Raw genomic sequence first — 15,125 nt, 5'->3', positions numbered from 1 at the left:
GACAGGGTAGTGTGTGAGTCCATGTAAGAAAAAAACCAATAGTCACTGGAGGTTGACATTTACAAGATCCTCTATACCCCCCTTCCCCACCCCCAAGACAGGTGTGCATAGTGAGAGGATCTGTTCGTGCATAACCCAGAACTTGAGCCCAGAACCACTACAGTAGGCTACTATGCATGCAGAAATTGAGTCTAATTTATTGCCTACGTACAAACAAAAATGATCTACGCAATTGCCAGCACAATGTACACTGCACCATCCCATCTGGACAAGAGGAATACCTATGTAAGAATGTTGTTCATTGACTATTGCTCAGCATTCAACACCATAGTACCCTCCAAACTCATCATTAAGCTTGAGGCCCTGGGTCTCAACCCCACCCTGTGCCATTGGGTCCTTGACTTCCTGACGGGCCGCCCCCTGGCGGTGAATGTAGGAAACAACATCTCCACTTCGCTGATCCTCAACACTGGGGTCCCACAAGGGTGCGTGCTCAGCCCCCTCCTGTACTCCTTGTTCACCCACGACTGCGTGGCCATGCACCCCTCCAACTCAATCATCAAGTGTGTAGACGACACAACAGTAGTAGGCTTGATTAAGTTTTAAGTTCCTCAGTGTAGACATCTCAGACAAACTGAAATGGACCACCCATACAGACAGTGTGTTGAAGAACGCGCAACAATGCCTCTACAACCTCAGGAGGCTGAAGAAATTTGTCTTGTCACCTAAAACCCTCACAAACTTTTACAGATGCACAATTGAGAGTATCCTGTCGGGCTGTATCACCACCTGGTATGGCAACTGCACCGCCCACAACCGCAAGGCTCTCCAGAGGGTGGTGCGATCTGCACAACGCATCACCGGGTGCACTACCTGCCCTCCAGGACACCTACAGCACCCGATGTCACAGGAAGGCCAAAAAGATCATCAACGACAACAATCACCCAAGTCACTGCCTGTTCACCCCTCTACCATCCAGAAGGTGGGGTCAGTACAGGTGCATCAAAGCTGGGACTGAGAGACTGAAAAACAGCTTCTATCTCAAAGCCATCAGACTGTTAAACAGCCATCCCTAACACAAAGAGGCTACTGCCTACATACAGACTTGAAATCATTGGCCACTTTAATAAATGGATCACTAGTTAATGTTTACATATCTTGCATTACTCATCTCATATACTGTATTTTATACCATCTATTGCATCCTGCCTATGCTGCTCTGTCATTGCTCATCCATATATTTATATGTATATATTCTTATTTCATTCCTATTCTTAGATTTGTGTGTATTAGGTAGTTGTTGTGGAATTGTTAGATTACATGTTAGATATTGCTGCACTGTTGGAACTAGAAGCACAAGCATTTTGCTACACTCGCAATAACATCTGCTAACCATGTGAATGTGACCAATATATATATATTTTTTATTTGAAGGTGGTGAAAGCGAGAGGCAGGCTGTGGGATCGAGGATAGCGGGCGTCACTTGAACGGTGAGTCTCTTGAGACTCTGTGCCTCATTCCCTTGTTCCTCTCACGCTTCCTCCTGTACTACTGTCCGTTAGGAGTACCTGTTAAGAATTCCCCTGCCGGTGATCTCTGACACTCACTTCATCTCTTTCTCAAGCTCCCCCAAACGCTAGCCTTGCTGCAGAAGATAGCAGAGCCATAAAACGGGGCATGGTGAGCTCCTTACTGTGCCCGGGCTGCAAGGCTCCTAGATAGAACAACAAGATTACTAATACATCTAACTGATACAGTGATTTTTATCACTTAAAGTATCTAAAATCGCCTAAAAATCTACACAAAAAGGAAATGCAAATATTCTGTAGCATACAAAAGCAGATATAAGAGATCAGGAAGGGAGTTGAGGCAGTTTGTCTTTGGGAGCATCTTAAGCCTGATGAGCAGAGGGAGGGTTGCATCTCAACCTCCTGTAACTGTCTGTAACTTTGAGTGACCTGAGTGGCCAGGCCTCCCATTGGTCAATCCCGTTACAGCCTGCCCCTGAAAATCCGCTCACCTCTCCCACTAGCCACGGTTTCCCAGCAGCAGGTCAGAGTCTCATGGCATACTATACCCTGAGCTGCTCTCATAAAGTTGAGTGCGTATTCAAATGTATGTTTGGCATTGTTGTTCCTATTCTTGGTATTGGGTTGGGTTTGTAGTGCTGCCTTTATACAGTTCTTTGTTATCTTAAAGCGGTCATTGTTCTACTGGGCGATTGTTAGTGTTTTTATCATTCCATTCCATCTGTACTTCCATTTTATACTTATTATTTATGTTGTATTCATTACATTCATGCATGTATTCCTACTTCTGAGTCAAGAGGATGATTTCTTATTACGGGCTTATCACCCAGCAGAGGAATCTACGGTGGATCCAGAATTGCTGCTGGAGGTTGGCCCAGGGCCAGGCAAAGATCCTGGGGCCAGGGCCGGCTGTGCTCCTCTCCCTGGAGAGGGCTTTGGCACCACTGTTGATACAGGGAAAGACTCCATGGTAGGAATCTGCCTGGCCGCAGTGGTGGCCACCATGGGCCTGCCATGGTTTCGGTCCAAGTCGTAACATGCCTCAATTAAAGCCCAAGGCAAATGTTTACATAGTGATTTGGATAGGGGCAATTTGGCTGAAATCCTTCTGACATGTACAGCAACGCCTTCCAACTCCATTCCCGTAGGGTCAGATGTTGGCTATTGCTCCAGCACCACTCTTCATAACATAACTCATGACACATCTGTTCAACATACATTTACAATTGAGTTATTTAGCAGATGCTCTTATGCTGCTCTTATTGCAGTCTCTGCATTCAACTTTTCAAGGGAAAACAACCACATAACTTAGTCATTGCAAGTAGACCCTTTTTCGATTAAACCCACATTTCCGTTAGACAATACATGCCATCCTTAGGATGTTATTTGAGATTTCAACATCAACATGTCTTGACTAGACTGAACTAGGGAGAATTTGGGGTGTTAAATTTGATAAATTGATGAGTGACAGTATGAAATTGGCTGCATAATCAGAGTCCCTGCAGATATTGTCACTGAATGGAGATGAATTGAAATTACTGGACACACAGTAGCTTGTACAACTTTCACCCTACATTTCAAACCATTAAGACAAGTAGAAGTTATCTATCTCTGTGTATATCTTCTTGGTCTAAATGCTACAGATGTATGCAAGAATGCAAGAAAAGTGAGTTGAAATGAAATCAGGCTTTTCCTCTAAATTGAGCCATCTTCTTTCAGAGCACAGACTTCACATAGGGCCTAGGCGAAGGAAAGGTCAGCCTAAAGGTCAACCATACGGCAGATAACCTTCTCCGTGGTCTGCCATGCTACTGTATACAGTGCACCCGACCCGGGGATGGCCTATATAGTTTAAATATGTCAAAGGGTATGACATTTTGGCAAGGAGGTACCGAGATGCCGGCTGTGGGATCGAGGATAGACGAGGTGACAGTGTATTTTCCCATGGTATGTTTTGCTAAGTTTGCTTTCCTAATTCCAGAGTAACTTGGTTTGATGTAAACCAGTTATATACTCCATAAATAGGAGAGGACATTTCCTGATGAAAATGTGTGCGCTTGCTCATCTATAGTGAGTATTGGCTACAAGTTATAGCCAATAGGAAGGGGGTTTGTTGGGTTGGTTTGGGGGGTGTCCCACATAGTAAGAGCAGGGTGGTGAACTTGGGAAGAGAGAGTTCATTGACCTGGAGTAAACTTCCGTCTTCAACTGTATGAAGAAAATTCCCTGTTTTAGGTCAGTTAGGATTACCACTTTATTTTAAAAATGTGAAATGTCAGAATAATAGTAGAGTGATTTATTTCATCTTTTATTTCTTTCATCACATTCCCAGTGGGTCAGAAGTTTACATACACTCAATTAGTATTTGGTAGCATTGCCTTTAAATTGTTTAACTTGGGCCAAACGTTTTGGGTAGCCTTCCACAAGCTTCCCACAATAAGTTGGGTGAATTTTGGCCAATTCCTCCTGACAGAGCTAGTGTAACTGAGTCAGGTTTGTAGGCCTCCTTGCTCGCACACACTTTTTCAGTTCTGCCCACAAATTTTCCATAAGATTGAGGTCGGGGCTTTGTGATGGCCACTCCAATACCGTGACTTTGTTGTCCTTAAGCCATTTTGCCACAACTTTGGAAGTATGCTTGGGGTCATTGGCCATTTGGAAGACCCATTTGCGACCAAGCTTTAACTTCCTGACTGATGTCTTGAGATGTTGCTTCAATATATCCACATAATTTTCCTCCCTCATGATGCCATCTATTTTGTGAAGTGCACCAGTTCCTCCTGCAGCAAAACACCCCCACAACATGATACTGCCACCCCCGTGCTTCACGGTTGGGATGGTGTTCTTCGGCTTGCAAGCCTCCCCCTTTTTCCTTCAAACATAACAATGGTCATTATGGCCAAACAGTTCTATTTTTGTTTCATTAGACCATAGGACATTTCTCCAAAAAGTACAATCTTTGTCCCCATGTGGAGTTGCAAACCATAGTCTGGCTTTTTTTATGGTGGTTTTGGAGCAGTGGCTTCTTCTTTGCTGTGTGGCCTTTCAGGTTATGTCGATATAAGTGGATATAGATACTGTGGATATAGATACTTTTGTACCTCTTTCCTCCAGCATCTTCACAAGGTCCTTTGCTGTTGTTCTGGGATTAATTTGCACTTTTCGCACCAAAGTACGTTTATCTCTAGGAGACAGAATGCATCTCCTCCCTGAACGGTATGATGGCTGCGTGGTCCCATGGTGTTTATACTTGCGTACTACTGTTTGTACAGATGAACATGGTACCTTCAGGCATTTGGAAATTGCTCCCAAGGTTGAACCAGACTTGTGGAGGTCTACAATTTTTTTCTGAGGTCTTGGCTGATTTCTTTTGATTATCCCATGATGCAAGCAAAGAGGCACTGAGTTTGAAGGTAGGCCTTAAAATGCATCCACAGGTACACCTCCAATTGACTCAAATGATGTCAATTAGCCTATCCGAAGCTTCTAAAGCCATGACATTTTCTGGAATTTTCCAAGCTGTTTAAAGGCACAGTCAACTTATGTATGTAAACTTCTGACCCACTGGAATTGTGATGAATTATAAGTGAAATAATCTGTCTGTAAACAATTGTTGGGAAAAATTACTTGTCATGCACAAAGTAGATGTCCTAACCGAATTGCCAAAACTGTGGTTTGTTAACAAGAAATTTGGGGAGTGGTTGAAAAACAAATTTTAATGACTCCAATTTATTTGATACCTGGTGGTGAGTTATGCAGTCTCACCATTAAAATGTGCAGTCAAATCCATATGGCATATTGTGTCATCTTTAACAAGACCTACAACCCAGTATTTCCCCATAGTATGTTTTAAAAGGTTTGTTTTGCTAATGTTATAAGATTTCCAGCGTAACTTGGTTGATACAACCCAGTTTTATTCTAAATAGATACATGATACTAAGGTTATAGGTAAAGATTCAGGGAAGTTGTTCAAAAGTTGTTAAATCACTTAACATGTTTGAGCCTAAAACACCTGTTTATGCCTCGTGTTAATGCCTTTAGGTTGTCCTTGTATCACTTATTTTGTCCTCCAGGAGCCAGCTGTCCTGTGTTTAGTGATTACAGGACCTGTTTCAGGTGAGAGTTGGGCATCCTGACAACATGGCCAGTCCATCAGAGCTTGTGTTGAACGGTGGTGGGGATGCTGTGGATGTTTTCCTCCTCAAGTACACTGGTGTTGGTGTGCCGGTCTTCCCAGCTGATCATGTAGCGGAGGCCATCTTTGGTGCTGAGACTCCAGGGCTTTGAGATGCCTGCTGTATGTTGTCCATACAGTCGCGTAGGGAGCACTAGTGGTTTGTAGACCAGGATTTTGGTTCTGGCCTGGATGTCGCAATCCTCTGAGACTCTTTTCCTCCATCTTGAGAAGGCTCCAGTGGCACAGCTTAGGTTGGCGGTGGTGTATTTCCACGTCAATGTCAGCTTTGGAGGAGAGAAGGCTGCCATGTTAGGGAAAGTGGATTGAGCAGCAGACACTGAAGGCGGCTGCAGACACCACCTGAAGGATGAGTTGTGAAAAATTCATTATTTTACTACTCCCATGTGTCTGAGCTTAGACATTGCAGTTTGTATTTGAGGCCCAGGACATGAGTAGGAAAAACTTGGGCCCTTTTCGATACTCTTACAAACGTATCCTTACTTCCTTTCTTGAAATCCCTGATCTCACATTTGAAAGCAATGCAGAAGAAAGCTTGTGCACACACCAATCCAGTTGTCATAGTGATTTCTTCATGAAATCAATGAGCGGTAACTTTCCCAAAATCACCAGGTTTTCAACTTTGTGCACTACGTCAAACACTGGCTTTTATCTGCAACATGTCCATTTGGTGGAACCCCTACTAGTGGGAAAATGTATTTTGTTTATGCAGATTTTAGAATATTTGCAGGACAATGTAAAATTTGATGGAAACTTAGCTATAGAGTAGCATTGGAGACCACTGGACTTGCAGTTGATTTACTAAATTGACACCAACCCTGACCCTAGTTACCACTAACAAAAGCATAGGAAATACTGATTGGGACACTTGCCTGGCTACCTAAACTCCTTGTGCCAGCCAAACGTTTGGATCCGAGTACCTCCCGACCCGTCACCAAATGTGAACACATTCGGGGGCTGTCAGAATGGTCCAGAACACACGTGGGTAAAATGGCAGTTAGAAAACGTGTCATTAGCTTTGATTCTGTTAGATGATCCAGTCGCTGATGAATTTTGTACAACACCCCTCGTACTTCCTCCTCGCCACAAACAATGTCAGTCTGACTAAAGTATGTAGCAAACGACAGAGCTTACGTCTTCACAAGCCGGATTGTCAGGTCAACCAGACAAGGGGTACACGGAAGCCATACCAGTCAGCTTGCTGCGGGTCCTAGTTCCTTTTAGATCCACACTATTACAAGCAAAATGTGGCTTAAATGTAAACATTAAAATAACCTGTTTGAATCCGTGTCCAATACTGTGTTTCATCTTAACTTATTGCAATTGGGTGTGTCGACTACTTTAGACCAGCTCCATATGACTGCTTAAGAATTGAGATTCCACTAGAGAAAAGCAGTATACAATTCCTATCCATCACTGGTGATAAAAACCCCATTAAGGAACCAGTGTTCATGGATTGGTTCATACCACAGCCTGTTCTGGCTGGCACATCTCTCCAGCTTAGAGTTCCGCGTATCTGTGTTCTGCGACAGGATGAACTGTGGGGCAGAGACGTTAGTCCACGCAGTGTGGTGTTTATGAGGCACTAAATGGAACACTTACATTAATGTTCCATTGCAAAACATTTCAGAACAGTTGCATGCCCTAATGAACATGTGCTCTGGAAGAATGAGATGACAGTTCAATAACAGGACTTTTATTGTGAAGGAGTGCAAATTAGCCAGTGTAGTAAACAGAAATATTCTGCAGGCAAAAATACTCAATCCTCACACTGAACAGAACAGAGGTGTGACTTAGAAAAATGTTGCCCATTGAGTTCACTACAGGCTCTCTGGCATCGGACTGGCGGGGCGTCCGTTCAGGAGAAGGAAGAGGTCATGAGTGGTTGGAAGTGTGGTGTGGAAACTTTACTCCTTGGAGGCCATGTGCAGACACAGGTCAACAACACGGTTGCTGTAGCCAAACTCGTTGTCGTACCTATGGAAGACAGAAGAGTTAGAAAACACAAAAACCTACAATCACGGGAACGTTAAGGCTGTACTAATTCAATTAATGTTGCGATGGAACAGAATTACAACATTGATCATGTCCGAGTGAGTGACGCCCATGAACTGCATTCAACTAGGCAGGTCACACCTTTGTGGTCCAGCTGACACTAGGCAGCATTGGATGCCACAAGTTGAAACATTTGTTTTTTTTCTCCAAATTGTGTTGCGTTTTGCCATACCGCAATCACAATAACTTTATTTAATAAGCCCTTTTGTTATTTGAATGTTTTTTGTTGCCTGGTTTAGATCCTGGCATGGTATCAATTTGTGGATGGAAACTGACAAATCAAAGGAGAGTGTCGGTGTTCCTCAAGGCTCTTTATTACATATGCTGCCCCTTGTAATGTTATAACAGGTGCAACATGCAATGCAAATGAGGCACAGCTTTACATGTGGATGAAACTTCAGTCGGTGGACACCTGGTGTGAGCCCAACGTGTAGGTTTCTGCTATTACATACCATGAGACCAGCTTGACAAAGTGGTCGTTGAGGGCAATGCCTGCGCCGGCGTCAAAGATTGAGGAGCGGCAGTCGCCGTTGAAGTCTGTGGACACCACCTGAGGGGAGCAGCACGCTTTAGTGTAAACGATTAACCCATCACTGGCGCTCGCTAGAGTTGCCACTTAGACATTTCAGCCTCTGACCTTGAGGCCCATGGCATAGGAGTAGGGAAAGGTTGCCTTACTTCCCAATCACTCCTTTCTCCAGAAGTGTGCTCTACGTCCATGCATTTGATGTGCTCCAGAACTAGCACAACTTATTAAAGTTGTCGCCTAATCAAGCGCCTCTAAATCAGCTGTGGAACACACCAAATATGTGGACTGGCTGGGGGGGTACTCTAGACCAAGGTTTCCCCAAACAGTCCTGGGGGCACGTTTTGTTTGTCAACCTAACACAACAAAATAATCAAACCATGATGAATTGGTTATGCGAGTCAGCTGTGTAGTGCTAGGGCAAAAAGCAAGATGCGCCCGGGGGGGGGGGGGGCCTCAGGACAGAGATCATGAAACCCTGATCTCGATCAATCTAATGACTTTAAATTCGTGGGAAGTAGTGTACAAGTGCACACTTCAAGAAAAGGACAGATTGGGACACGGTTGGAATGGGGAAATGTTTACCTGGTCTTCTGTGTATCCCAGAATTCCCTTCATGGGTCCTTCAGCGGCAGCCTTGATGACCTTCTTGATCTCGTCATAAGGCGCCTAAAGCAGAAGAGCGAACAGGTAAAAAAAAAAAATCTAGTAAAAATGTATGAAGTGCCTGTTGCCGTAATGCTGGTAACTTGCACCAAAATCCCAGTTCAACCTTTTCATACTTTTGCTAATGTCTACTAGAGCTGATTGGGAGACTTACGGCCTTCTCAAGACGGACAGTCAGGTCAACCACGGACACGTTGGGAGTGGGGACACGGAAGGCCATGCCGGTCAGCTTGCTGTGGGTCAGAAAGACCCACAAAAGGTTCAGAATCCACACCATTATGAGCACAAGTGGGCCTCAAGTAATTTCTTCAAAAAACAAAACCCTAGTAAAGCACTAGGGCTATATAAATCTCAGCAGTTAACACTATGATCATCAAACCTCCATTAAAAAAAAACTAGGGTCCTGGATTGGTTCGTACCCGTTCAGCTCAGGGATAACCTTGCCCACGGCCTTGGCGGCGCCAGTGGAAGCAGGGATAATGTTCTGGCTGGCACCACGTCCATCTCGCCACAGCTTACCGGAGGGCCCGTCAACAGTCTTCTGTGTGGCGGTGACTGCGTGAACTGTGCTCTGGGGCAGACGACAACATTAGTCCATGCATGGAGCACCACTAAGATTAAAGGACTATGACATTCAAAAAGTCAAACACTGAATGAAGATCCATTCTTACCATGAGACCCTCAACGATGCCAAAGTTGTCGTTGATAACCTTGGCGATGGGAGCCAGGCAGTTAGTTGTGCAGGAGGCGTTGCTGTGAGGACATAATTGTTAGTAACATGACACTAACAGATATTTAATGATTAAACATTGTGCCACAAATTCATAAAATAATCAGCTGATAATAAAATACTTGAATTGAAATAGTATTACTCAGGACTGACAAAGGAGTGAGAATACTGCACACTAAGTGCGTGTTTGTTTCAGCCATTCTTTTTACAAGTCATAATTTGGCCACAGGGAATTACCAATGCTCCTTAAAGGGTAACGCAACAGGAGGCTTACCTGACAACCTTCAGGGAGTTGTCGTACTTCTCGTGGTTGACACCCATCACGAACATGGGTGCGTCGGCGCTGGGGGCGGAGATGATGACCCTCTTGGCACCTCCCTGCAGATGTGCCTGTGGTGGGTGGTTGGGATGAGGGTAAAGGTTAAGTTTGTGGAAATGCAAAGCCACTGAATGAACTAAGCCAGCCAACTTTTAGCACATAGCAGAAAAAGCCCAGTGAAATGCTAAAAAAGGGAGTTGAGGTAAGAAAAAAAAGGGTTGTAATTGATACTGCATAACATGCATAATAATGAACACACCAAAATCACTAACGACCTAAACATGTGACCATGGTCTTCCTACTGCTAGTGAACTGAGGTACTTACAGAGGCCTTGTCGATGGTGGTGAACACACCAGTCGACTCGACGACGTAGTCCGCGCCAGCGTCGCCCCACTTGATGGCGGTGGGGTCCCTCCTGAAGAACGCAACGAGATGAAGTTGGGGTGAAACTACAAAACTAGCGTTCCAATTACAGAAGTAGAATGTTCCAATGTGTGTGAAACCCATAGGCATAATATACCTGTTCTATCCTACTAGAACACTCAGTTATTGGGGCAGTTTCCCCAGAACCAGAGAGGAATCTTTTTTACTCCACCACTAAGCTTAATATGGGTGCACAACCATCCAACTCTGTAATTTGAACCAATGTACCTAAATAAGTCAAGGAAAACCCACTCACTCATGGAAAACTGTGATGTGCAGATTGCCAATGATCAGCTTTCCACCTTCCTGCTTCACTTCGCTGTCCTTCCAAACACCGTGGGTGGAGTCATACTTGAACATGTAGACCTATGGAACAGGGCAGGACTTTAAAGCCAGTAAGTGGTGGTACAGTAAACATGAGCAGCTAAAACTGGTTTATGTGTACTGCATTTCTTAATGCGGTATGAAGTTCACCATGTAGTCCAGGTCAATGAAGGGGTCATTGATGGCGACGACCTCGACCTTGCCGCCCTTGGCGGCGGCACGGGTCACCAGACGCCCAATACGCCCAAATCTGAGACGAGAAGGAATCTTAGTTAATCCTCGTGTATCATATTACCACACCAGCATGCGGCAGCAGCCCTAAACTGACATGTCTGGCAGCTCTACAACACCTGCCAACCTTGACATTTGCAGCCCAGAGTCTTTGTTTATGCCCAATATGGTTGGGTTGGTGCAGCGTGACCAGAAATGAGAAGTGCGGGGTTGAGGACAAATTGGAAAAGCAGGTTAAAGACTAGTCTGTTTAAGCTTGGTTGGCCTGTGCAGTTAAAGGGACATTACCCTCAAATCATAGCATTTTTTTTATACACTGAACAAAAATAAATGCAACATATGACAGCAGTAATGTTCCATACGCACAAAAAGCTTTTGTAAAATTGTGTACAAATTTGTTTACATCCCTCTGAGCATTTTAGCCTTTGTCAAGATAGTCCATCCACTTGACAGGTGTAGCATAATAAGCAGCAGATTAAACAGCATGATCATTACACAGGGGCACCTTGTGCTGGGGACAATAAAAGGCAAATCTACAATTTGCAGTTTTGTTACGCAACGCCACAGATGTCTCAAGCTGAGGGAGCATGCAATTGCTATGACTGCAGGAATGCCCACCAGAGCTGTTGGCAGAGAATAATTTCTACCATAAGCCACCTCCAACGTCATTTTCAAGAATTTGGCAGTACGTCCAATCAGCCTCAACCACGTCAACCCGGGACCTCCACATCCAGTTTCTTCACCTGTGGGATACTGAGGAGTCTTAAAGCCTTTTTGTGGGGGTAACTGATTGGCTAGGCCTAGCGCCCCAATGGGTGGGCTTGGCACCCAAGTGGGTGGGTTTATGCAACCCCTGCTCAGTCATGTGAAATCCACAGATTAGTGCCTAATTTATTGATTTCAGTTAACCAATTTCCTTATGACCTGTAACTCAGCAAAATCTTTTAAATAGTTGGGTTTATATTTTTGTTCAGGATAGCTAAATGTATATCTTGCCATCAGTTGTGTAGGTAGTTTCAGCATAAATTGGGTGAATAGTTAAGAGTTAGTTAAGAGCAGTCCCACATGGGACTGCTCCCTTACGTGAAGTGAATGAAGTCTGATGGTTACTGTTTAACTCTAGCTGATTACTGATAGGACCACATTGGTCAAATACTGTGAATGCTGGAGACTTTAGTTGCAGTCAGTGGTTGAGAAAAGCCTAGACACCACTGAAATACAAACTAAACTGGATTATAGTCTAGAATTCTTTTATATCCCAATTTTTTTTTTTTTAAGTCAGTTCCTGGCAGCTGAAATAACTTTAATTTACATAACATTAGCAGCCAATTACTGCACAGATTTGTCTTGTGATAAACAGACCAATCAAGTTGAGGGGATGATAAAATCCCTGTGATTGAGGATTCAGTGTCACTCATAAGGATCACCACAATGTTTAACTCATTTGAACTTTGCCCAGTGACACAAATCCGACACACCCCCAGCTAAAAGGGTGTCCTGTTCACAAGGGTCAATGTATTGACCACCAAAGGAGTCAAAGTGCATCAGAACTGAGTAAAAACAGGATGAAAAACAAGTAGCCTATTTGGTAAGAGTATGAGCCAGTGAAAAAAAAATGGCATTGGGGAGCAAATTCCTTGCTGTCCTTTACCATTAACAAGTAATTTGTTTAAATCAATGAAGTTAAGTCATACTAAATACCTTTTTATGAGTCTATGACATAGGCTTTGAGGGACCTGAACAGTCAGGAGGATATTTTGCACTCAATGTGAAGAGTTCCGTTTCCATACTGTATATAGGTCAATCAGCACATTCGTGTCCCAGATTTCAAATGGCCATCATTACAGGTTGATTTTGGGAAAGGGCTTCTATCAATCTTAGCTTCCTGCAGCTCAATTACAGCAGTCTATTGGTCAAATAAAGGTTAGAAGGATATGATTGGTCAAAGAGCTCAAAAAAAAAAAACAAAAAAAAACGGAACTTTAGCTGACAAGGTCAGCGGGATATTATTAGATGGGTAGAATAAAGGAATGTGACAGCTGAGGAGATACAAGAGTGCTGTAGAGGCGATGTGACACCTTAACTATAAATAAGTAGAGAATGGACATGAGAAGTGTGAAGACTAGGCTTGTGAACTAGTAGTTACAGTATGGCACGAGTTTTCCTCCAACTTGGTTCCAAAGTACACAAACTGTATCAAGGGATTTGTGCAATGCAAGCATGGGTCTCTTCTGTGAGATTTTGAACTCTGTCCTCTAGTGCCGATACAAAAACCAGTAATTTCTTTTTAAATTATTGACAAAAAGCAGGTTACCCATTGATCCCAATCTTCACCATTTTGCCTGATATGGTATAGTACTCTGAAAATAAAACACAAATTAAAACCCAACAAGTAGGAGTAGAATGCACATTGACTAAGTAGCCATGTCAGCGTTTCCCAAACCTGTTTTTTCTTCTAGTAGTAAACAGCCGATTCAAATGATCAACGCATCATGCTTTGATTAGGCTATTTGAAATCAGCTTTGCACTACTATGTCATATTCCAGGACTGAGTTTGGGAAACACTGATCTACGATTCAGATTAACAGTCACTATAGAGAGAAAACAAATAAGATGGCCATTACATCTGTGGCATCTATCAGCAGTGTTTTGTTAATGTACACAGTTGACATAAGTCATGGAAAATGTACTAAGTCTGCATGCACAGAAAACACATTTAAAACACACGTAGGCTAGCCCAAAGTTAAAAGACAGCTATTCAAAACACCAGGTAGGCCTACACTGCACAGTGCGTAAATCACATACAATTAAGGCATACTTGAAACTGTCAACTAAAGTTGGTTTTGGAACGCATAAAAGAGCAAAGAAAGTTTTTAAAGTACCGTTCTTGTATAGCCTCTGTCTGTCCACTTGTTCACAAGGGGAAGCGGGGACGAGTAAAGGTGCGCTCGCCTTTTATCTCCCCATTGAGTCCGTGGACACGCCTCCGCGTGCGCACGCCCGGTCAGAATGTCAAGGTCGCGGTGGCTTGTCAATCCGCAGTAAATACGGAACAAAAAACCTGCACCATTAATTTGGACGGTGTGGACAGTCGTGCTTTGTACCCCCATTATTATTGTTTTAGTTAGATTGGCAGCATTGCAAATGGGCGTATCTTGGCAAAAAAATATATGTTCTCATTACAAGCCTAATTTGATATTTCATTAATATTGTAACGACCCTGGGTTTATAAGCGCGGATATCGACTCTGCAGTTCGAGCATGCTTTTGCGGCACAGTCGATAGCGCGCTGGACTTCGGGCTAGAAGGCCGAGGGTTCAAACCTGCTCCCTTCCTGTTTCTTTACAATATAGCTACTAATAAATGAAACAGGTGAGGTTAGATGGATTGATAAACCAATTTGACAATTGTTAATACACATGGAAATACAGGTAGACTCAGCCAAATTATGTTACCATGAGCAGCACTGCAGATATTGGGTGCTTTCCCCTGCCTAGGCATTGCTGATGCCTGCCAGATCTTATGACTGGATCACAGGAGGTTGGTGGTGCCTTTATTGGGGAGGACGGGCTCGTGGTAATGACTGGAGCGGAATTGGTGGAATGGTATCAAATACATCAAACACACGGTTTTCATTTGTTTGATGCCATTCATTCCATTACCGCCGTTCCAGCCATTATTATGACCCGTCCTTCCCTCAGCTGCCTCCTGTGGCCTGGACAGGTATTTTATGTATCAGCTAACCACATCATATGTTATAGCAATCTGTCAGTCTGACACAGTCGATGACGTGACAAGCAACCATTGGATGATGCATGCAATGTCTGAGCAGTGGAAAGCAACCACTGTGATGAGTGAAATGCAAGACTTCGCTCTCACACAGTCACACACAGTATCATCCACCTGACAGGTGTGGCATAACAAGAAGCTGATTAAACAGCATGACCATTACACAGGTGTACCTTGTGCTGGGGGACAATAAAAGGCCACTATAAAATGTGCAGTTTTGTCACACAACACAATGCCACAGACGTCTCAAGTTGTGAGGGAGCGTGCAATTGGCATGCTGACTGCAGGAATGTCCACCAGAGCTGTTGGCAGAGAATGTTAATTTCTCTACCATAAGC

General features: G+C 43.7%; 1 protein-coding gene across 1 annotated transcript; it reads right to left on the bottom strand.

The window, feature by feature from the left end:
• Positions 1-7,404: 7,404 nt before the first annotated feature.
• Positions 7,405-14,012, bottom strand: LOC115173507 (glyceraldehyde-3-phosphate dehydrogenase). The gene is made up of 12 exons (XM_029731650.1): positions 13,882-14,012; positions 13,314-13,359; positions 10,919-11,018; positions 10,701-10,810; positions 10,346-10,436; positions 9,976-10,091; positions 9,643-9,724; positions 9,391-9,542; positions 9,126-9,204; positions 8,891-8,974; positions 8,232-8,329; positions 7,405-7,701 (listed from the first exon to the last, which is right to left on the bottom strand). The coding sequence occupies exons 2-12, from the start codon at positions 13,334-13,336 to the stop codon at positions 7,632-7,634; spliced, it is 1,005 nt and encodes a 334-aa protein (XP_029587510.1). The 5' UTR covers positions 13,337-13,359; positions 13,882-14,012; the 3' UTR covers positions 7,405-7,631.
• Between the last annotated feature and the right edge of the window lie 1,113 nt (positions 14,013-15,125).

Source organism: Salmo trutta, chromosome 34 (assembly GCF_901001165.1).
Source record: "Salmo trutta chromosome 34, fSalTru1.1, whole genome shotgun sequence".
Lineage (NCBI taxonomy): Eukaryota > Metazoa > Chordata > Actinopteri > Salmoniformes > Salmonidae > Salmo > Salmo trutta.
The sequence above is the reverse complement of the archived record's forward strand: the minus strand, read 5'-3'. Positions and strand labels throughout refer to the sequence as shown.

Bases quoted from the DNA above. Each gene is read 5' to 3' on its own strand.
- LOC115173507 (XM_029731650.1), bottom strand. From the start codon at position 13,336: ATGGTGAAGATTGGGATCAATGG. The intron at 10,437-10,700 runs GTGAGTGGGTTT...TGCGTTCTTCAG, and splicing joins CACATCACAGTTTTCCATGA to GAGGGACCCCACCGCCATCA. The intron at 7,702-8,231 runs GTATGTAATAGC...TGTCTTCCATAG, and splicing joins TTTGTCAAGCTGGTCTCATG to GTACGACAACGAGTTTGGCT.